Raw genomic sequence first — 23013 nt, 5'->3', positions numbered from 1 at the left:
AAACCACAGTCTTTTGCTGCAGGACATGCACTCTCCCTTTCCAGTGACCTTGCTATCCTAAGCATGTTCTTATGACATCACCTTAATGCTGTGGCTTAAATACAGCTTAATTAATTTAGTGTCTATGCATTGCTGTCTGCTGCCATTGTAACATCCACATAAATAAAAAGAAGAGAAGGCGCTCAGCTGCCTCTCATGCAGAGCCCTTTGAGTCCTGGGCATAACCCACCAGCTGCTCCAGGGGCATCGCTGAGGAACATGAAGTCCATCCCTGAGGAACCAGCCCAGGCAGACCACAGTGGAGCACCAGAGTTCTGTGCAGGTCATTTGTTTCTTCCATTACTTAATTCCACATTGCCTTTGAAAAGAGGATTGCCTTATATTTTATAACAGCTGTGATTTTAACTTAATTTACAAAGTAATTAGTTGTCTTCAATTGTGATGGGGGTTTGCTGTTAAGTAGTAAGTAGACAGGGATAGCACAATGATGATTTCTGTGGTCTGGATGCACTACTGTAAGATAGCATCATTTCTGTATAGTCTGTTTAAATACTGTACTACAGAAATAAAAAATGTTCTGATCCTTTGTTTTTATACGTGTTACCTGTTCAGGGTGACTAGTTTAGTCTGAGTTTAGAACAGAAAATATCTTTCCTTTTCTTCCAGTACAGGCTGGAAAGTAGACAGGTGGCAGTAAAAAAAAAAAAAAAAAGCACTACAAATCTAAAGCAAGCTATAATGCCATTAATGGTTTAAGTTACTTTAATAAGAAAGGATTTGTTGCTTACTAGCTTGACATTATATGTAACTACTTTCAGACAGTAAGGAAAAAAAACCAAGATAAGCTATCAATACAATTAATTTTAAATATATTTCATTTTCCTAAGTAGTAGACTTACAGATCTTTTTATTTACCCATTAACAAAAGTAATCTGCATCCTGAGATCTAGGCAAGAAAATCCAATGTTGGAGCTCATGCAGAGACTAATCTGTGAAGATTACATTTGGCAGCATACCCCCCAAACCAGATTTAAAACAGAAGAATGTGTTGCATTTCTACCCCACCCCAGAAATACCAGCTCTCCTGTACCAGGGCACAGGGACCTGTTAGGAAACGGCAGTGGCTTGGTGGTCTGCAGGTGTGACCCTGGGAGGTGCTGTGTACTGCTGGTGCCCTCAGCAGTCCTTCCCTCCACAGCACTGGCTGCCACAAAGCTTCCCGAGCCTGGCAGTGGCCACTCCAGCAGCAAGGGGTGTTACCTGTGTTACAGATCAAACCTGGGCCCTGCACGGCGAGAACAGGTTCAAACCTGTCCTTTGACAGCCCCACTGCTGTATTTCATAGCATGTGACTCGTTAACTGTGAGCACCTGAGACAGCCCAGCTGGAAGGAAAGATGCTTTTGGAGCTGGCTGCTTTGCTCAGAGAGACCTTCACAAAAATGTTATGCCTGATCTTGAGGAATAGGCACACTGAGGATGGGGGAGATCCATTAAAGAGCCAATACATTTTATCCTGGCACAAGCTAAGCATAGTGCTCAGTCAGACACCCAGGAGCTATTGAAAGACAGAAGTACACTGAGGTCTCTGCACCTATCTGAAGCTATCCAGCTGGGAGGTTGAATGCCAGGGTTTGTGAAAGAGCAGACTTTTTTCCCTTTCAACAAAAGTAGTTTATAATAGATGGTGTGACGAATTCACCCTCATGGGTTCTTCTGTGCTCAAAATAAAGAGATAAGATAGCTAGAGGCGGATAAATTATACTACTTATGTCACACTGCTGGAGTTCACATTGCCCAGCATGTGTGGGATGGGAATCCCCAGCATGCAGGGGACCCATGGGAGGTGGGGACAGTGGCTTTTGGAGGTACCACAAAGCTGTGCAGGGAATGGTCATGCTGGGTTTTCTCCCGTATATCTTCTGGTGTTGGCACTGAGCCATGCGTGCACCCAGGTACTTATCTGGCTTTTATTGCATACTGATGTTCTCCTCCTGGCCATGTCATCCTCAAGATGTTTTTCCATCTCCTCTAATCAGATTAACCAGCTGCTCATGCTTTAAGGACACTAACTCTGTGGGATGTACTTCAGACCACGGTCTGTCTCATCTTCTGATTTACTCCTTTGACAGCTGTGTGCCTGAAACAAGGGGATTGTATCTGTCTTGAGTTGCTGGGGCACCAAAATTCCATCTTCTGTTTTCTGAGCACTGTGCTCCCTCCAAAACAGGGCTCAAGGTGGTACCTTCCCTAGGGACATGGCAGGGACAGACCTGTGCTTTCAGCTTCAGATTGGTATTATCTTCCAAGATATTTTAAGGGATGATTTTTTACATCCCGCAGGGTGACACTGGGCACTCTGGGATGGTAGCAAGTGATCGAGATGGTACCTCTGAAGGGAGCAAACTGCCACCACAGCTGAAGTTCCTTGCTTCTTTGCAAGGACATAGTGAGGAGTTAATTTGTTGTTAATTTACTGTAAAGAGGAAGTAAAACGGGTATGTGAAAATGACATGCCTCTGGTGATGTAAGCCAGATTTTTCATTTGTGTCTCCACAATCCATATACATAGTAGTAAATGTCTATGCAAGCCAAGGAATAAATGTTTCCATTGTTGTGCTTACAAACTGAAACAAAGACCCCAGCAATCCTCTGAATAGTATCAAATATATCCGAAGTAGAACATAAACTACTTTTCCATAAATATATTCCTTTCAGGGTGCCTGTAACTCTGTTCTTAAAACACACTCAGAGTTAATTTGCCAGTGAAATCAGCAGTGGCTGTGCCTATTGGTTGACCAGCAAAGAGCTAACACAATGTTCACAGGACAAAGTCTGGGCTCTGCTCTGCTTCACAGTGCTTAGGAGCAGTGGCCATCACTACTTTTTTTTCTGATATTCTCCAAGATCTTTCAGATTTGCAACTGGACTTGTGAAGCAGTAGTTGCTGTGAATATGCATATATCTTCCCTCATAAATTATTTCTGGAACACATGTTTTAAGTAGGGCAACACATATATATGAACTAGATGGGCTGTAATTGTTTATCTGCAGTTATTTTTTATGAAGTAGCTTGGGTTTGAATCACAGGTATTTTTATTGTGGTGTTCATTACAGCATTAAAGTATTGATTTTGTTCCCCTGATCAATAGATACTGTTTTTAATATAAGGTTTTTTTGCATAAAGCTAATACCTGTGATGCTGTGTTTGTTGCTATATTGTTCCTACAACAAACATTAGCTGCAGAAGATGAGATAAGGTACCTGTACCCAGCTCCTACCTCTGCCATACCAGAGCTGAAGGCATGACCAGGTTTACATTTCCTGCACCTTTTTGCACTGCTTTTGCACAGTTCTACATTTACTGTCTGGCTTTACATGGTCTTGTGCTTATAGCACTGCAGATATATTTGTTCTGTGGGTGTATTTGCACTTTATAAAGCTTGGATAAATGGTCATGTGATCATTACTCGTTTGCCCTAATCACTAATAATAGAGCTGTCCTAAAATAAAAGGAAAACTAGCATTATGCTAGTTAGTCTACCAAAACACAACGTACATGGTTTTCTTTCTGTCTAGAAATTAAAATGTTAAATATAATGCTATTTATGAAAAGAATATTTTTAGCATTTCTTCCTCCAATAACCACTGAATACAATTATCAGAAACAAACAGTGAGACGGAAATATTTTCATTTTATAGCCTGAAAAGTCCTCTGAAAACATTGGCTTGTGTTGAAGCATTTCTTAGAATAGTTCTTTAGATCCATCTGTCAAAGGAAGATATTTAAACAGGCATTGTTTATGTATTTATATATTATGGGCCTAAGTTGACATCTTCCTCTGAAGTACATTTCCTGTGGTTTTCATTGCCCTTCTGAAACATAGATGATACCATGTAGGAACATTGCCTGGTACATTTATTTACTCTTTTTGGTTGATTAAATTCTCCACATCATACTTTCTAGGCTTATGTGCACCAGTATTTAGCAGTACCAACTCCTAAGTGTAATCACATTATCATCACTGACTCAGAAACCTTGTCATCCCCCTCCATCTTCTGTACTTGCATTTCCCTGCCAAAATTCTGTTTTCTTTCATATTCTCATCAAGTGCTGGTACCGTGTATCTTTCCAGCATTTTTTGTTCATAGATGGATGCAGCAGCGTGTCGTTACTTTCCTAAAAAGTGCTTGGGCTGGGCAGGATGGGAAGGAAGCTGGAATTGCTGCCCATCAAAGACCTGCTTCTGTACCGTGGTGCAAGGGAGCATCATGACAGCATCCCTCTGGAGTGGAGCTGCACTATCAGCCCAAGCACATCACCTCACTTGAACTCCTACAGTATATAAAATGGGGAAAGAGGTTTTATTTTATTCAAGAACATCTCCATGAAAGGAGTTTAAAGTCATTTCACTGATTATGAAATCTCTGCCATTAAACACTTACTCAGGCAGAACTGTTAATGGGAAGATCCCCATTACAGCTTGAATATTCTTTCTCATAATAATAATGAAAAACCTGATACATATTATTACATTTTGAATGAAGGCTTCTATGCAGTAGGGTTTTAATGATCTCACTGTTGCCAAGTTTTTCTTTCAACATTCCAGTGGAACATTTTTACCAGACCTATTAGGTAATGCACACAACTTTCAGGCACAAATTCACTATCTCCAATTCAATGCCCTCATGCTGGACCTTGCCAATGTCACAGATGTTATTTTTCCATAAATTCCATCAACCATGGTCTGGAAGCTGTGGGCTTTGTTGTTCTGTTCATCACTGCTTCGTGTGCATTTGTTATAGCTGGTCATTACCCTTTAACAAAAATATTTCTGTTTCTCTTCTTTTTAAATAAAATTTCTGAGACAAATTGTAGAAAGATCCTACTCTGCTGTGGGCCAGTTTTGACCCTTTTGTAAGCATCAGAAATATCTTCAGATTTTAAGATGAGATAATGTGCGTTGTCACAACCAGTGAACGAGAATAATTTTTTTCCCCAAATCTCAGAACAACTCAGTTATACAGACTTTGCATTGCTTACTTCGTGCTGGCTTCTTTCTTACAGGATAGTTCATATTTTGTTAGCTCAAAAGTGGAAGCTTTAAAATTTATGAATCTTTCAAGTGCTACGTTCCATAGGACATTAAGCACTTGATATTTTCCAAAGATTTGAGGCTTCCAGGGCCATAGTAAATATATTTGACTCCAAATCAGTTGCATGGAGGTCTTGCCCTAAGAAAAGACACAAACCTAATCAGTGACTGAAGTCTGGGCTGACACTCCAAACCTCAAATAAATGATTGCCCCAGAGCAATCTCAGTTGGGATGGGAGCCGGAGGGCACATAGAGGCTGCTGTCACTGTTTAAGTCTCCTGCTGCGAATCCTCTGCCAAGGAGCAACCAATTCATCTGTTATAGTGGATCCCTTGGTCATTCCTGTTTTATTGCCTTTCTTTCAGTATTGCTTAAGAAACAGTCCTTTACAAACCAGAAGATTAATGACATCACCTAATTGGTTTTGCTATCCTTAGAGATGATGGGCCAAATTAATCCCTGTTAGAGCTCCATTAATCTTTATGGATTTACACCCAAGATTAATTCATCCCCATGATACTAATCACTTGCTGTGTGGTCTGTGGAAAATCACTTAACTTTGCATGTGGGTTTTCCACCCCAGATGGAAAATGGGGGCAATAATTCTGAGTTCAGTGAAGAGAAATGCTCCAAACACTCCTAGGATTGGTTAAAATGTAAGACAGTTTATAATAAAATGCACATTTTATTTCTGAATGTTAGTTTCAGTTTGCACTTGTATTCTCACTTCTTAGTGAACCTTAGATAGAAACATTTCCCTGTGGGGTTATGGATGTGCCTCATATTTATAACCAAGAAAAGTCTTGGTACTGTAGAGCTTGGTGAGAATTTATGTGCTGATTATCCCAGACCTAGGGTGTCACCGCAGGTTTTACGGAAGTCACACGCTCATACCCAGAGGCAGAATTTGGCCTTTCTCATTTCTGCTCCATTTAGGCCAATTTCTACAGCTGTTCCCCAGTGAGAATCTCACTGAAGATAGCAGGAATTTTGCTTAAGTAAGGATTACAGGATTAATCCCCCTATCTCCAGTCATGTTTACTTTGGCAGTCATTTAGCTTGGAGATTTCCAAAGCTCCCTAGCTTAGGTTCTCTCCATTCTGCTCACAGATACACATCTAACTGCACCTCTCATGGCTTAAAGTAGCAATTGCATTTGCCAGGAGGTTTCTATATTTGCAGAACAGTGTTCCGATAATGCCACCAATTAGATAAAATTGGAACTTCTCACATATAATAGAAAAGAAACTACTGATAAGGGTTGCAGCAATTTATTTTAGCTGGGATCCATGCTAGAGGTGAGTAACAAGCAATCCATCAGTCAGATGACAGAAAGTACACTTGAGTTTTACAACTCATTCTCTTTGAATAACCCCAGGCAGTATTACTCAACCAGAAAATATCGGTGTTGAAATCTGTTCTTCTCTATTTATGCATATTTAATGTGTTCAATTGTCTGTATTAGCAAACATGGGCATACTATAGCAAAGAATAGTATAATAAAGTAGTTAAAAGGTCAGTTGTTGCTGTCTTTTCTGAAGAGGAAGTATAGGGTAAGATTTAATAATCTTTGTAAAAAAATAAGGTGCAATGTCCAGTAAAGAAATAATGATAGGGTTTGGACATTTATTTGATACAGAAGCTTTGAGCAATATATAAATTGCTTTGTAAGTGCAAGTATTTTTCAGCCATGCATTTTATTTTACAGCCAGTATTAGTCATTTCTTCTTAATTCTATATATATGAAACTGTTTTACCTCCTTACTGGAATTTGAATGGACATGCTAAATATACAGTGAAATCATCGTCAATTATTTATTTGAGTTGGCAAGGAAAAATATTTTTAAAGTTTAATGAAGCCAGCAGTATACACAGTTTCATGTTGCTGAGCAACAATACTGGTGGCCAGCATTTTTAAAGTAAGGGAATACAGTATAATCATGTTGATGCCTCAGGACTCCATTGTACCTCCCACAGTAAAACTCAGGGGAGCAGGATCAAAGGGTGCCTGGGACTGCATCAGCTCACTGCATTTCTCATGAAGAAGCAGCAGCTTGCAGGTCAGGAGGGGAAGCTTAGGAATAGTCCCCAAATTCCACAGGTCCCAGAAGGAAGGAAGCTCTCACCTCCTTCAGGGCAGAAATGATTGAAGGAGTTGAGTTAAATTGAAAGGGAAGCTTAAGAGGGATGCAGGAAAAAATTGAATGCTCAAGAGTAGTTGATCTGATGATTCTTGGAGTTCAAGGATAAAGAGTCATTAAACTAAGTAAAAGGCAGAACATAGATTTGATTAAAACAAAGGCTTTTGCACAATGCATAACTGACCCATGGGACTACGTCAGAGTGCTACTGAGGCCAAAACCATAAAGGATTCAGAGAATGGCTAGTGCTAATACAAGCCATGAAATCAGCACTAGCTGAAAGATGTAGAAGGTTTTTTTAAAAAGGGAAAAAAATTATTTATATAAATATATCTGCTTGAGTTTGTCTCATATATATATATATGTGTGTGTATATATATGTGTGAGTACATATATATACACATACATATATATATGTGTGTGTGTGTAGATATATATATATTTGCTTCCTGGGACTAAATAACTGAAGAGGAAAACTGGGGAGGAAATTCTCCTGAGGACAAGATATTTAATAAATGCCTGTTATGTGGCAAGCTGAAGCCCATCAGGTACTGGGCCAGTCAGAGCAGAGGACTGGGTTAGCCTGGGAATTCTTGCTCATGCTGTGCTCTGTAGGGATGTCTCCCTGCAGGATGGCTCTTGCCTTGGGCTACTGCCTTTTTATTTGGGCCAAATCCCAATTTGGTGGGACGCGGGTCAGTGAGACAGGAGATTTCACACAGGGGCTTCCTGTGGCCTCTGTGGTTTCACAACTGAAAGGAGAAGGCTTTGTACTTGGAAAGGCCATGGAAGTAGCACGCTGACTTGACTGAGTCTGTCCAAACATGACCCTTACCGATAAACGCAGTTCCAGCCACATAGCAGCCCTGTGGAGAACAGAGCAGGATGAAAGCAGAGAAGAGTGCTGCTGTTTCCTTCACCACCAGCTTCTGTTTCCCTCTGATAACAGAGGGGCTGAAAATATGCAGCAACATGGCTCCTTATTTATTAATTGCATTCCCCAATAAAAAAAACTGGTGCAAAGCAGCAGCAGATTCTCTTTGATTTGTGTGTATTTTTGAGAAGCGTACTCTGTGCCTACTGGGAATTATGTTTCTGAATGTTCCTTTTTCTGTGCTCTCTGAGTCATATTCCCATCATTCCTATACCTCACAATATTTTCCCATTGCCATAGAGACAGCCTGTGAGGAAAGCACAGCCGAGTAACTTCAGGTTTTTACTGAACCCGAAGTGCCTGCCAGACTGGACCTCTGCTTGAGTTTATCTTACATCAAGAAGGTGATATGAAATAAGTAGTGCCTTTTCTTTTTGAGAGCTTCATAGTTCCTTTCAAAACAGAGATGATATTGTCACCTGTCTGATCTAAAACCCCTCTGATCTTAAATCTTCTGAGCAGGCCTGAGTCTGTAAGCAGCAGTGACTCCACACCTGAATTCTCAGAGAGCAGCTAAACAAATTGAATTGCAATAGTAAAGCCTGTACTGCTTGCTTGCATTTGTGCGTGTCCTCCTCTCCCCTTCCATTGAATTCCTTAATCTTAGAAAGAGTTTGGACTAAATCCGTGTTTCTGAACACCTCCCTCTGTTGGACACAGATCCAAATGCCACAGCTTTCTCACATGTCACACTGTGATACCCAGGCAGAATGGCTAACCTGAGTTTTGTAAGTGAGAAGATATTATTTTAAACGTTGTGGTTTAGATTCAGAAATATATAAAAGATTAATATATTTTATTGTTTTAAAGGTGCGTCTTAGATAATGTAAAAGCCAAATTTCTCTTGTAGAAGCTACTTCTGTTAGCACTGTGAAGGGCAAGTACAGGAAATAGGTTGTCTAGCCTTCGAGGTTAATGATCATTTTGAGTGCCTTCATAGGAGATTGTGCCACTAAGAAATAGATCATATTAAATCTTCACTCTTTATAAGGGAAAGGGAGGACAGAATGACTTTATGTGTAGGTGTGTGTGAATGCAGACAAAAGAGATGTATAAATGCCTTTCATCTCATACAAGGGAATAATATAAACACATCCAACATTCAATTCTGTCCGTAGCAGTACTTTGTGATATGAAGACATATATAGGCTGAACCCACTTTAAAATATTTTCAGATCTGCAGATTACAGATGCTCAGGAGCATCAAAAGCCATGACAGCTCTCCTTTCCATAGGTGTACATGTTTGTCTGCTGAATAGCAAATAGTGGTTTTCAACTGAAAACAAATACTTCAGTCAGTGTGAATTGCCTTTCGACTTCATCAGCTTGTCCATACAAGCATTATAGGAGTGGATACAAAAAAGTGAACAGAGTAGAAAAATGAAATCCCAGGCATCCCACACACTGTCTGGGAAGCAGACAGTGAGGACACCTCAGTCCTAATGCCTGGTCAGGCTTTTGGCATTTCACTGTTGCAACTGTGATAGTGATTTTTTGCCAAGTTTTGACTTTGCTTTGTACCCACAAGAGTGAAAGAGGCATTAGCTCATTTTATAACAAGCACTTAGTGCACTGTGATTGCTTCATGTGGACCTGACCTGACACACACCAGTGGCTGTGAGAAGAAAGGCTGATTCTCCATCACTAGCCCCCAGAATAGTAGCACCATACATGAGTACTCAGTAAAGTGACTTGTTTTTTGGTATATCAACTTTATTTTCTGGTGTGATATTAACTAAACTGTTTTCTTCATCACCTGCTCTTGGAGGTGGTAGGAATATATTACTAATGACTTAAATGGGGAAAAACTGATCTCCTTAGAACACACACACACACACAAAGTGGGACAATATTGTAATTTATATTCCAGCTTCCTAGCAACTGAAAGAGAATTTTCAAAGTGAATTGGAGTTATTTGAGGCACATCAGTCAATTACTTGTGAACCCATGTGAGGAGAGCAACAGCAAAGTGCCCACAGAAATTGGCCTGGAGCTACTTTTCCCCAGAAAGCTTAAGGGGTTAGGCAGTAACTCTCAGGAAACCTAGGCTGGAAAAGACCTTGAGAGTTCATGTAGTCAGTCTGACCCAAAGCAGGACCAGCTATGTCACATCAAACAGGACATACAGCTCCCTGGAATGATTTCACAGGAGCTGTTACTTTCCTAGGCAACTTACCCCAGTGCTTTATTGCTCTTACAAATAGGAAAAGTTTTTTATTCTAATATCTAACCTGAATGAGAATCTTTGTTGATATTATTTTAACTGGACCTAATGTTCCAGCTGAAGCATTACCAGTGCTGAGTAGGGTGGGCAGATTTCTTCATACATTTTCAGGATTATTTATCCACTGTATTATATTGCTTGCCTTTTCCACTCTGCATAGCACAGCTGCATGTTTGGTTTGTGGTCTACCCCCAGTCAAGCTATTTCCTAACTGGTTATTACCCACCTTCCAGCAGATAATTCCTGTCTAAATGTAGCCCCTGGTACTGGTCCTTAGTACATTTTATCTTGCTTTTACAGATAATTCCTTCAAGCTGACAAGGTCTTTTAAAAAATTTGATCTGCCTGTTGACGAGCATACTTGCAGAGCTCTCAAACTGTGACCAGCACATTTATTGAGTATGTCTTCCGCTTCCTTTTTCAGCCACTAATGAAAATGTGGACTGTGGTGGGGTGGAAGATGTGCAGACTCATATTTCATACCCTTTTCCATTTTTTGTCACTGTTTAGGTATGGTTATCTCAACAGTCCTACACCTGTCTGAATGGGTGTAGCAGGGTCAGCGAGGCTGTGTTTCCTCATTTCTCGTTTCTAGGAGTGTCATGAGTGTACAGAAAGCCTTATGGAAGCTGAGCTACATGACACAAATTCCCTTTCCCCCATCCACAGCACAATACAGGCATGGGAAGAACTAAGCTGGTTTGAGAGACTTTGTTCTTACAATGAAAGCTGAATGCTACCCACTTCCCTTTTATTACCTAGGCACTCATGACATGTATGTCTAAAAAATCCTAAGTTTTGGAGCAGAAATTTAATTTAATTTAATCAACTGAACAATAATCTCCTACTCTTTTTTTCTCCAATTTAAAATACAGGTCCCATTCTTTCCCACTTCTGATCCTCTGAAACATTAAACATCCAGTCACTCAGAGACTGAATCATCTGCCCTTTAAGCATCATAGGATGGTTAGCTAATTTAAAATAAAACATTGATTGCAGTACAGCTAAGAGATGGATCAAACTGCATAACTAATTGATCTTAGTAACTACCACCTATTTGCTAGATTAATTTTCAGCTGGAGCAGTTCCCCATCCAGATCTCTGCACGCCCTTACAAATCACTGTGACTGAGGGATGAAGGAAGGCAGTGAGGAGGTGGGAATGGAGGTGTAACTACATTTTTCAGCAACAGCATTGTCTTAACACGTTTGTTGAAATACAGCTTTAATGAAGACAGAAACAAAAAAGTCATCAATCACTTGTACTTTCCTCATGTCATCTGTCTTTAGTTGCCTTGCACCCCTGAGTACTGGACCAGCACTCTCGTGGCCTCCTTCCTATGCACTTGTAGCATGACATCTTGTAACCTCACTGTCCCTGCTCAGATCTTATTTTGTGGATTTTTCTTCCTGATTTTACATGAACATACTTCTGCCATTCATCTATACTTATCCTGGATTGTTCAATCCCTTTCCACACACTTTCCTCTGGTCAGGTCAGAAAGGGGCTTGTGATGAAGCCAGGAGCTTTATTACTACATTTCCTCTCCTTCCCCTGCACTGGCAGAACTTGAGTTTCTGAGTTCCATGGAAAAACATGCAGAGATGGAAAAACTCTGGGTTTCAGTCTTCATATACCATAATTCCTAATTTCACATGGAAGGAAATGGAGAATGAATGACAGAGCACACACTCTTCATCAGACAAATGAAAAAACTAAAAAATGCTAAATCATATCAAGACTTTCCCTTAATTGTACTGCTTGAATATGAGGTAACTCCAAGCAGGACGTAGTTGACAGAGGACATGAACTAAGAGAAAATTACGTTTTTTTCTCCGGCCCTTCAGCAGTTCTGATCTGCTCAGCAGAGCTGAATGTAAACAGATATTTTGCGCTGCTTCTGTCCTCTAATTGCATCATTTTCCACAAGTTCACATCTACAACAGCTGAAAATCATGAGTCACATGTATTCTTTTCCAGCATAAAGTATTATTTACTCCTTACTCTTGGATGGTCATCAAAAGATATTTAATGTCATTTATGAAGTTGGAAAAATGTCCCTTACCAGAGTCTCATGTGGGTTTTCCTCTAAAATATCTTACTTATCTGAAATGAATGCCATCGACTTCTTTGAAATGTCTTTATTTTCTTAATTTGTCATAAAATACTAAATTGCATCAGTATTGCAAAACTCTTTTTCCCCCGCTGAAATGACTGCTGAATACAAAAAATATCCACTGATGTCTTGAAATAAAAGATATTATGCACGTTTAAATCTGACAAATCTGGATCCAGAGTTTTGACTTTGCCAAAGGACTATTTAGTTGAATGGAGTCTCTGATGAACATTAAGCAGCTAGGTTATTTGTAATTATTTCTGTGTGTAGTGCCACAAAGCTATATAACACTTTTTCTAATAAATAAAAAGGAATGAAACCAAGAATTCAGCTGAAGCTGATGGTGCTCTGTGAGGTTACGCATGAAGAGTTGGCCCTTGACCTATTCTACCCATCCCTTAATTTAGGGAAACTCATTCACCTTAACATGGGAATCTTTGTCTGAAAGGATAGTTTGGGCAAAAGATGAAAAATTCTTCAGTGCAAGATTTCATGGCCAACACATTCATTAAACAGCTACTGATATGCAAAAGAGCTGTTTAAGAGGAAGAATGCAAAGGAAAAGGAAGCAGACCCCTGCATAACAGGATTGCAGGCTGATGTTTAGAGCAAGATCTTAGTTTGGACTGCATGGTGGTCACAGAATGTCCCTTGGCAACTCCCAGCCCTTCATCAGCCAGCGCACACTGCAGGGATTTTATGTTCCTAATGGTCTTGTTCATGGCTGCATCTGCTTGTATAATTTTTGGCAAAAAATACATATTTTTCTTTTGAGATTGATTCTATTCTTTATTCCAGCATTTATTCTGTCAGAAAGTAGAGGGACAGTGAGGGGTTATCTGGCATCAAAAAGTTGAAAAGTCTTCTTGCCCTTTTTTTCTTGAATTATGACTGCTAATGACAAAATCCGTTTAGTTTTTCTTCTTTCACTTATCTGAAGCTCTGGTTTTCTCTTGCCTCTTTGAAAGCTTGAGAGAGAAATGTCAGGTGGTGAAATACTTAAGAATTAAAGGGCTGCATCAGGAAACATTTTTCAAATTAGGTAACTTGGTATCTGAAACAAACGTACGATTGTTCCTCATGCTTGGATGGCTGGCAGCCAGGCGGCAGGGCCTCGGCTGTCTCTCAGGGCTTCATTCAGACACTGTCATTATTGCCCCTATTACTTTTTCCTCCATCCAGGACTCTCTTGAATGCCACCACCAAAGAGAAGAATGCCACGCATGGCTTACCCTGAGGAGGATTAGTAATTCTACACCTTGCACTGGCAGAGGTGTTTTAAGAACAACCAGAATTCTTTCTCCAAAAGCCAAATATTTCATTACTGTATGGACCTGATCCTGCCATGTAAACCCTAATGCCTATTCAGTGAAGGCTTCTTTGGTTCAACCACTTCCTTTTTTGCATTTTATTTCTTACATTTTATATGTTCCAAGGAATTCAAAAGTGAAATTTATCTAAATTTCTGGATGTACTTGCTATAAACCTGCAGACAGAAATTACTTCAAAAAAACACATTTAACACAAAATTGCTTTGATCACATTGTGGGCCTTGGGTGATTGCACAGACCAGAACAAAAAAAAAATTCTTCCAAGGCAAATTCTGTTCCAAAGTAAATAAAAAAGTTTAATTCAGAACTATAGTTACCCACAAAAATAAAAGCTACAGCCCATGCTGGAAATCAGTGTAAAGAAATGTCTAAAATTGTAGGAAAGGATTATTTCCTATTGCTTTTTTCTCCAGCCAGCCAAGTTTAGATTAGCTGATGGTTTAACTCTTTCCTTCCATCCCCAGGCTGTGTCTTGAGATCTTGAACTGGGAAAGCAGAAATAAGCTGAGGCAGCAAAAGCAGTGGAGGGATGAAGATCACAATGTAGGTGGTCTTGGGCTCTGTAAGATATCAAAGGAACCTGCAAGTATAGTGGACTGAAATTCCTGCCTAGCCCTTGTAGGTCACACTGCAATCCACTCTCCTGTTCCTCCACCCACTCAAGGAAAGCTCATGGAAATTCAATGAGTTTGAACCAGTCGAGCTGGTATTGACCCCTGCAGAAATAACCCACACCACACAAATGAAATACTGTCTTCTTCCTTCCCCTACTTATTTTGGCATAATTAATATTGTATTTGGTAAAAGATACAGGGGGATGGATAAGCAAAACTTGAAGTTAAGTTAGTTGAAGTGGCAAACAGGCTTATGTGATGACAGGAGTTAAGATTACAGGTAAACTCTTTGCAGCTACTTCCTATGGCTTGTTTAATAGCACAAATTAGTTTTTCCAATAAATCACTCACTAAAAGCAAGCATAACATATGAAATCACTAGAAGAAATACAGTATTTTTTCCGGCTATCTCTCAGAAGATATTTGCCAGCCTTAATTTTCTGTATCTGGGCAAATTTCCAGTAACATAACTGCAAATGTAGAAAGGGCCATAAATGAGATTGTCTAGCCCCTTCTAACATTAATATATTGAACCAACATGGTGTTTTGCCTTACTGATACATTTTTATGTGTGCTTTGTAGTTTATGTGGCTGACAGTAAATTCTCCTGGTACGCATCAGCTCCCGTGAGATGCCCTTGATTGTGCTGGATCCCAAAAGCAATGAAACAGTGACATGGGAATGTGGGAAATTTGGGATATCAGGCCTGGTAAAGCACAAGTTTAAACCACCATCCTGCTGATCAGGGAATATAAAAAAGAGTGCTGAGATCCTTCGCTCTCATCACAGGCACTGTGGGTACCTGCAGAGGAGAGCGACTTCTTCCTCACAGTGCAGCTGATGTAACCTTTGGACATATATCCTGTTTGGTACTTCCAGGTTTTACATGTTCCTGTGAATTGTTACAGTCCAGTTAAAATTCTCATTCTAAAAAAGTGAACAGAATGGGTACTGTAGAACCACTTTGTTAAAAAATAGCAATTTTTGTGTACACCTTGAATTATCAACTTGCTATGCTGTTATTTAAATATAATTTAAAAGGAATATATCTACATTATAGCTTGCTCTAGTCTCATTCTTCTCTAATATAATTCAGAAGGCATAGATTTATGTAGCTGTGGCTTTGTAGAACCAAGATATTAAATTTTAACAAACTATTATTTAAATATATGCATAAAATAGATCTCTGGAACATATACTGTCACAGTAACATCTTTATAATCATAGCATAGAAATTAAAACAAAACAAATCACTTTTTCATACTGGCTGAAAGTATTTCCAAATACCTCCATTCCTGGGGCTGCCTGAGGTTCCAGTGGATGCAGGAAAGGTCCTTCTGCTGGGAGGGAATTCCCCCTGGGGAATGACACAAACCTGTAGGGATGATCCTGTGCCCTGAACGGTGAACTGGTGAACCTGTGCCAAAGCTATTGCACCTGAAACCAGAGATGCCCCTCTCACAGGAGGGCACATAGATATCAAAGAGCTCTGCTAGTAGAAGCTTTCAGCCTCTATTGAGGGCTGAAATAACCAAAAATAGGGTTGCAGAACTGAGTTAGAATTGAAAACTTCTAAGGAGTAATTTTGAAGAGTGGATGGATCATTTTGTGTCATGCCATCCATCATTGCACCTCTTCACATCAATCTCACAAGTATTAATATCTCAGAAATGCTGTTCCCATCTGCAGATTGCAATGGAATATGGAACAGGAGTTGTATTCCTGTGTACCTGTAGTATATTTTGCTTCTCATCAGTTTCAAATCACAATGTCACAGCTGTGGATGTAGTAAGTCTGCACTCGGCCATTACATGCATTGATGTGCATTGAACTCAGAGTGTTAGGGGGCCTTGCAAAAATAAGAGTATTTCTACTGCAGTCACTGTGCTTGAAAGCATTTCATAACAAACCATATGAGTAGTATCTTCAGTGTTTACAGGCAGGGTATTCTCAGTAGACTCATATTGCAGTTAGTGCAATAACTGATAGTTATTCTGGTTTGATTCTGTCACAGACTTCCCAGCATGACTTCGGCTGTGTCATGTTTTTCTTCCCATTTTCCAAATAAGCAAATAAAGCCAACATTTATTTCGAAAAGGTGATGCAAGTCTGAAAGCATCAGTGTTTGCTGAGCAGCCTCCCATCTTTGAATAGGAAGAGTCAGAGATGTGGAAAGCATTATTCTTTTCATCTTCAAAGTCTTCTCTTTGTATTTACAAATTAACCAATCTGCAAAGCAATATTTCTTTTTTCCTGGGCAGTATGATTAAGACTATTGTTATTAATTATAGAGAAACTTCCGTAATTCAAATATATGTAGTTCAAAACAACATGATATATACAGACATATTGCAACATATTTTCATTTGGATTGTTAAACCTGCACAGATTTGATGGTTTCATCCTACATTTGTTATACTGTATTTTTAATGCGCTCAGACTGTGCTGGTATAATGGTGATCCTCCTCTTATACCCCATCTTTCCCACATGCATGAAGTCTGCTTTGTAGTGACATTCATGAAGCTCCCTGCTGTGGCTGAAACACTGGAGTCCTGCTACTTAGAATGAATGATTATTCCAGTGGTTGAAGTGTTCTCACAAAAGAGACTGGGCAGCAAGGTACTTCTTCCTTTCCTACACCACACTAGGAAAGGAAATCCTTATTTGAGCCTATGGTGGTATCCTGACAGCCAATACCTGGAGATAGTCTTAGCAACGAGAAAAAGGCACTTCTGAAGAATGAAGACAATTTATTCACTGCATGAAATTCTCTTTAAAAACCCAAACATTCCTGCTGCTTTCGGAATAGAAAGGGTAAACAAATAAATAAAAAAAAATCACTATAAATCAGGATTTCATCAGATTTTGGGAAGCCAAATCCAAAATTTAACCCCAGAGCCTCTCTCTGCTAAGTGCTGATCTCATTCTGCTAGTGCCTAAACCAGGCATCGGCTCTTCCTTCCCCAGGGCTCCTGCTGTGTGCAGCTTGCTCCTGCTGCTCCTGCTGCTGCTGCTCCTGCTGCTGCTGCTGCTGGGCATTGTGCTGCTCAGCCCAGGCGCCCAGCTTCTGTCAAAGCACTGTGTCCTCCAACACTGAGGCAGGGCACTGTGCCTGTGCTCTGATGCCAGCTTTCAGACCATCTAACTCTCAGTGCTGGTGATGAACAGCTGGAAAAGATGCCCATTCCTTCTGTTTTGAATGAGATGATTCAGGGAGAAACACACTTGTGTTTTGGATTGCAGTCTGGGCCCAGGCACCAAATGTTGCAGTGCTTCAGCTTTTTAATGGCTGAAACTTCTGATTCACAGAGGAAAAGCAAATCTTGAACAAACAATTTAAAAGCTTCCAGGCTCAAGCAGAGACCAACTGCTGCATTAAGTAAGACTGTGTATGGTGAAACGGACTCTTACATGTTAAATGGAAACACAGTGAGCTACAGAAATGAGCTCAGCTCCCTTTGATCACGCTGCAGTAGATGTGACCTATCAAATGATTGCGAAAGAGCTTGAGGGGATCTTCAAAAGTTAGTCATGGTAAAATAGATACTATAATTATATCCACTGATAAATTTTAGCAAAACCAGCACATTTGCTGATGGTGTTAGATGCTTTGCCTGATGAAGATTTTTCCAGTTACAATGTATGTTCAATGTGCCCAGCAGCCATCCAAGCTTCCCTGATCTGTTCAGCAGACAGGCTTTGCACTGACCTGGAAGAAGAGCCCTCCAGCCTCTGTGGTGAACTGAGCCTTCACCTCCTGTAAACTCTGCACAGAAGGGCTCACTGCACCTGATAGCATCAGCAGCTCTGCACAGCGGGCTTTGCCACTGACAGCCAAATCACAGCGTCCTTCCCTTAGCAAGTGCCATCACCTCATCCCCCACACAAGCCCGCTGGAAGCAGTGGCATCCAGCACAGACCCAGGGGGCGGCTATGAAGGGCAGACTGTCCAAGCTACCACACATGGTGAAAGCCGCCTGATCCTATTTTCGGGAAGGGATATGTGAAACATCAAAATTATCAGTTGGACACTGATGATCCTAGTGAACCGCTCCCAACTCAGAATATTGTATGATTCTGTGATATTTGACTACAGCCTGTTAACAGGGAGTGAAAGCAAGTCTTCCTTGTCCTAAAATTGGAGTATATTTATTCCTGAAAATTCAGCACGGGATGGGTGAAAGCTTTTTTGTTCTCACTTAGCTAATAGTCATTTGCATTACACTACTCAAGACAAACAAAACTTAAATAATTAGCTATAAAATACAGCTTTCAGAAATGTAACATCATACAGTTTCTGACTGCCAGCAGTCAGTGTGCACAAATGTACAGCAACAAATCCTCTCCAGATATACCAGCCCCACTGTGCTGCTCAGGATGCCACATTCCCATCTATATGGTTTCACACTTACCAAAGAACTGGCTTTGAACTGTACAAACGATGAAGGTTACAGTATACTGAAAAATGGTCAATTAAAAGTGTTTTTGTTGTTTCACCATACCAGAAGAATTCCCAGAGGCACATTAGTGCATCCTTCTAATCCATTGTCCCATTGTTCCCACAGCCAGACAGAATTTCTTTTTCATTTTGCACCTTGTGGTGCAGTTTAGTGTAATGAGATTGTAACATGTCTCAAAATCATTAAGTTATGAAAGTGTTTCCCTTTTCTAACCCTTGCCCTTAGAGTATAATGGCAGCATAACAGCATCTGGAGACTGGAGCTGAGACCATTTTCTGTCACTTCTCTGAGCTGATTTGCAGCACGCTGAGCTGAACGGCTCCACAGACACCTTCACCACTAATTTCAGTGGGTAATCTATAGTAAGGTTTTATATGTTGTATCTCTCTTTAAGGATGGATTAGATTTGAGTTTCTAAGAGACTTTTAATTTCTACTCTCTGAAATGGAGCTGCATTGCCTCTTTCTGGCCTTTATCCTACTTTGGCAAATCTCATAAAAGTTACTGGGCATTTACTTCTCTTATCTTTGTAGCACTCTGACAACACAGTTTTTACTACAAACATAATACTTTTAGATAGCATAGGTTTCATATATTTATTTTTCAAAACCTGCCCATCTGAAGGAGGTATACGTTATTGACATCTTATGGCGAGCACACCTTTTGTCTCAAGATGGTGGAAAATGAGCATATTAAAACACTTCTCAACTTCAAAAATAATAACCAAATTATAGCAATAATGTTTTAACATGAAAGAAATTCTTAGTCAAAATTTTTACTGAAAATGAGCTTCATTTTTCTATTGTTGCAACTCATCTGCCAAAAATTCCATACATGTCTTTCTGTGTGTGTACAATGTTTTAGAATAATATAGGACGTTTGAAATGTTCGATGGCTTATGAATGAAAAGGTCATGAGAAAACCTAAGGGCTCTGTGTTAATTTTAAGGATGAGAAAGAATCATGACTCATTTAAAACACTGAGAAAACCTATATGCTTTTGTATTTTTGAAGTAATTTTCTATTATTTTTTGATCTCAGGGTTTGGGGTTTTTTAAATATTTAATTAAAGTACCACAATTTTTCTGTTATTTATAGCCCACAGCTATAAAATGCAGTTGTTTTTGTCTGATACAAGTTAAGCACATCAGGCTGAGTAAGTACTTGTGCTGGAGATGACTTCAACTCTACCAATATTGGCACTGGCAATTCAGGAGGGAGCACTTTTCACTCCACTTTAACATGGAACTGATATCTCTGCCTAATTTTATAGCATACTTTTGTGTTAGCACTGCCATGGTTTAGTGGTTGGTGAAAAGACTCACATATACCAAACCCACACCCATAAATGGATCCACATGACGGAACTGCCCTGCAAAAAGCTCCTGAAAGGACGGAGGCCTGAAGACATGATGTGTTAAGTGCCTCGGCATTTTTCAAAATGAAAGGTGCTATAGATATGCAATGTGCTATTTCCCTTGTACCCCTCGAGGAGCTTGAAATAAAAATATATTTCAGTCACTGGATACTTCAACATCCCTTAGCACAGAAATTGAAGCCCAAAATGTATCAAATAACTTTTCAATATTACTAGCCACCAGTTTTGGACCATTACCTTTGTCTCACCATGAATGGACATTATGAACATACCTAGATAAAATATGTAAAGCAGTTAAAGCTATTTTAGTATCCTGTATTGGGAAAGCGTATCACTCTTCAAACTACATAGTTTAAACTATATAAAATGGCATAAGGAATAAAAGTGTGTATAATTCTTTTTGGTTTTGTAAGAGAGTATCAATTACAATGTTATCGTGACAGCTCCACACTGTAGCCAGGAGAATCGCCATTGAAATCAGTGGAGGGCAGAAGGTGCAATTACAGGCATGCTGTTGCTTCAGTGGAAGAAACGAGAGGAGCCTCAGATAAGGCAGCCGAGGGATGCTGAGGCTGTGTGCGCGGGGCTCCCCGGCTGCACAGCTGCCACCGCAAAACCCCTGCCCCGCATTCAGGGACGCTCCGGCCTAACTGTGTCCGTGGCCGTACTCCGGGTTAACTCCGGGGTCACCGGCGGGCACATCCCGCCGCAGGGCCGGGCGGTGTCTCTGCTCCACCTCGGCCCGATCGGGACACCCGGTGGTGCCGGGACACCCGGTGGTGCCGGGCCCCGCGGTCAGGCGGCCGCAGAGCCCCGGGCGCGGCAGCGGGACCGCGGCTCGCCCTTCTCTCAGCCGCGGCCCGCTGCCGGCGGGGCTGCTCAGAAGAGATGGCCGCGCCGGCCGAAAGACGCGGCTCCTCGCTCGCCCTGCCGCCCCGGGGTCCCCCCCGGCCCCCGGGCCCCGCCGTGACGGCGGCCGCCCCGCCCCGGCCCGCCCCGGCCCGCCCCGCGGGTCTCCCCCCGCGCCTCGGCGGCGGAGCGGAGCGGAGCGGCCGCCGCCCCAGCCGCGGCGGAGTGAATGGGTTGCCATGGCAACTGAGTGAGGCAGGCAGCGAGGCCGCCGCGGCCCCAGCCGCCTCCGCTCCGCAGCGTGTGGGCGAGCAGGCAGCGGGCGGCCGCCGGGACAGCCGAGGGGACGCCGGGAGCGCAGCGGCAGGATGGAGGACGGCTTCTCCAGCTACAGCAGCCTCTACGACACCTCCTCGCTGCTCCAGTTCTGCAACGGTAAGGGCGGGGGCGGCCCCCGGCGAGCAGCGGGGTCCCGGCGCTCCGGCGGGGCGGAGGCGGAGGCCGGCGCGGGGAAGGCAGCGCCGGGAGCGGGCCTGGTCCAGGCTGCCGGCGGCGTCTTTGCCGCCCAGGGCCGCCCGGCTCCGCAGCGCAACTCGGGGAGAGCAGGAGGGAGGAAACTTCACCCCCTTCAGCCTCCCCCGTTATACGGCGGGAAACCTGCCAGTCCTCGGGGCGCCTCTGCGAGTAACTTCTGAACCTCCTTCATGGGAATATGCTGAGATACGTGTGCGTATGTGGATGGTGTAGATGTCTGTGTGCATCTTTCCCTAAGGCAGATTTGGTAGCTCAAGCGGTCACCCACCGCTGCTTGTCTCCGTTACGCGTATGCCAACGTACACACACACATACACATATATATATAAATATATATATATGTATAAGACCTGTATTTATATACATGTATAGGGCCGAGCTGCCCGTGACCCCGGGGGCGCAGTGGGACACCGCGGCGAGGACAGGTGTCCTTCAGCCCCCTGCCCGTCCCCGCTCCCAGAGCCCACCCGGCGCCTCTCTGCACCAGCGAAGGGTGGTGTTGAGGTGTGAGATGCCTGTGTGGAGTTACGGGAGCTGGCCTTCAGTTACCGATTTTTCTTTCTGCTGTGTTTTAAGGTAGGGGTTATTGGGGCGGTGGCGTCATCACCAGGGTGGCAGCATGGCAGGGCAGCTGCCAGGTTGCAGTGATGCGTAGTAAAAAAGGAAGGAAGTGAGGAACTGCAAGTATCCTCACAGGCAGTATTGGAGATTGGCCTGCATAGTACTTGGGATTATTCAACTAGCTGATGTTTCCCTTGGGGGGAAATAAATCAGCTATTCTAAATGTTACAGAGAGTTCTTCATGGTAAACTATAATCTCAAAATACCTTATTTTGATTGGAGTTACTGCTTTCTAGTAGCAAAATTGTGAGCATTCATAATCCCATATTTCATATTTGTGGATCTCTTCCTCCACATTTTAGTAGTGGTCTTGCTTTCTACTGCTGTCTGAACAGCTGGAGTCAGGTTTATATGAAATTGCTTCATGACAGTAACTGCATCAGACATAGCTGCCTCTCTCTTTGAAAGATACGAAGATGATAAATTTCACATTATTTTCTTTGTGGTGTGGTGCAAGAAATGGACAGGGTTGCAGAAAAGTCTTATGTGTGTGGACCTGGAGACTGAGGGAGCAGTTTTTTCAGGGCAACAGGAGTTCTGTGTGTGGGCTGTGCGTTGTGCGGTGACGCCGTATTTTTGAGCTCTTCAGGAGAGAAAACTATGAGTATGTACGGGGGTTGTACGCTAATAGCAGATGCCTGTTTTGCCTAAACTTAATAAATATTTCATTGTAAGTGTTTTTAATAAAGAAACACACAACAATGTATTTCAAAGT

At 41.7% G+C, this 23013-nt stretch overlaps 1 protein-coding gene across 10 annotated transcripts in view; it reads left to right on the top strand.

The window, feature by feature from the left end:
* The window catches only part of EML1 (EMAP like 1), a 122436-nt gene that overhangs the window by 20969 nt on the left and 78454 nt on the right, over positions 1–23013 (top strand). For 4 of the 10 annotated variants that reach the window (XM_020583441.2, XM_020583436.2, XM_020583437.2 and 1 more), the window contains exon 1: positions 134–322. The exons of 1 other annotated variant lie outside the window; for it this stretch is intronic. In XM_020583441.2, coding sequence (XP_020439030.1) covers positions 196–322 — 127 coding nt within the window. In that variant the 5' untranslated portion in view covers positions 134–195. Of the gene's footprint in view, positions 1–133; positions 323–21350; positions 21579–23013 lie in introns of those variants that run through there. 5 more of the 10 variants (XM_020583444.2, XM_020583443.2, XM_039552350.1 and 2 more) reach the window with 3 other exon arrangements.

This window comes from Corvus cornix, chromosome 5 (genome assembly GCF_000738735.6).
Source record: "Corvus cornix cornix isolate S_Up_H32 chromosome 5, ASM73873v5, whole genome shotgun sequence".
Lineage (NCBI taxonomy): Eukaryota > Metazoa > Chordata > Aves > Passeriformes > Corvidae > Corvus > Corvus cornix.
The sequence above is the reverse complement of the archived record's forward strand: the minus strand, read 5'-3'. Positions and strand labels throughout refer to the sequence as shown.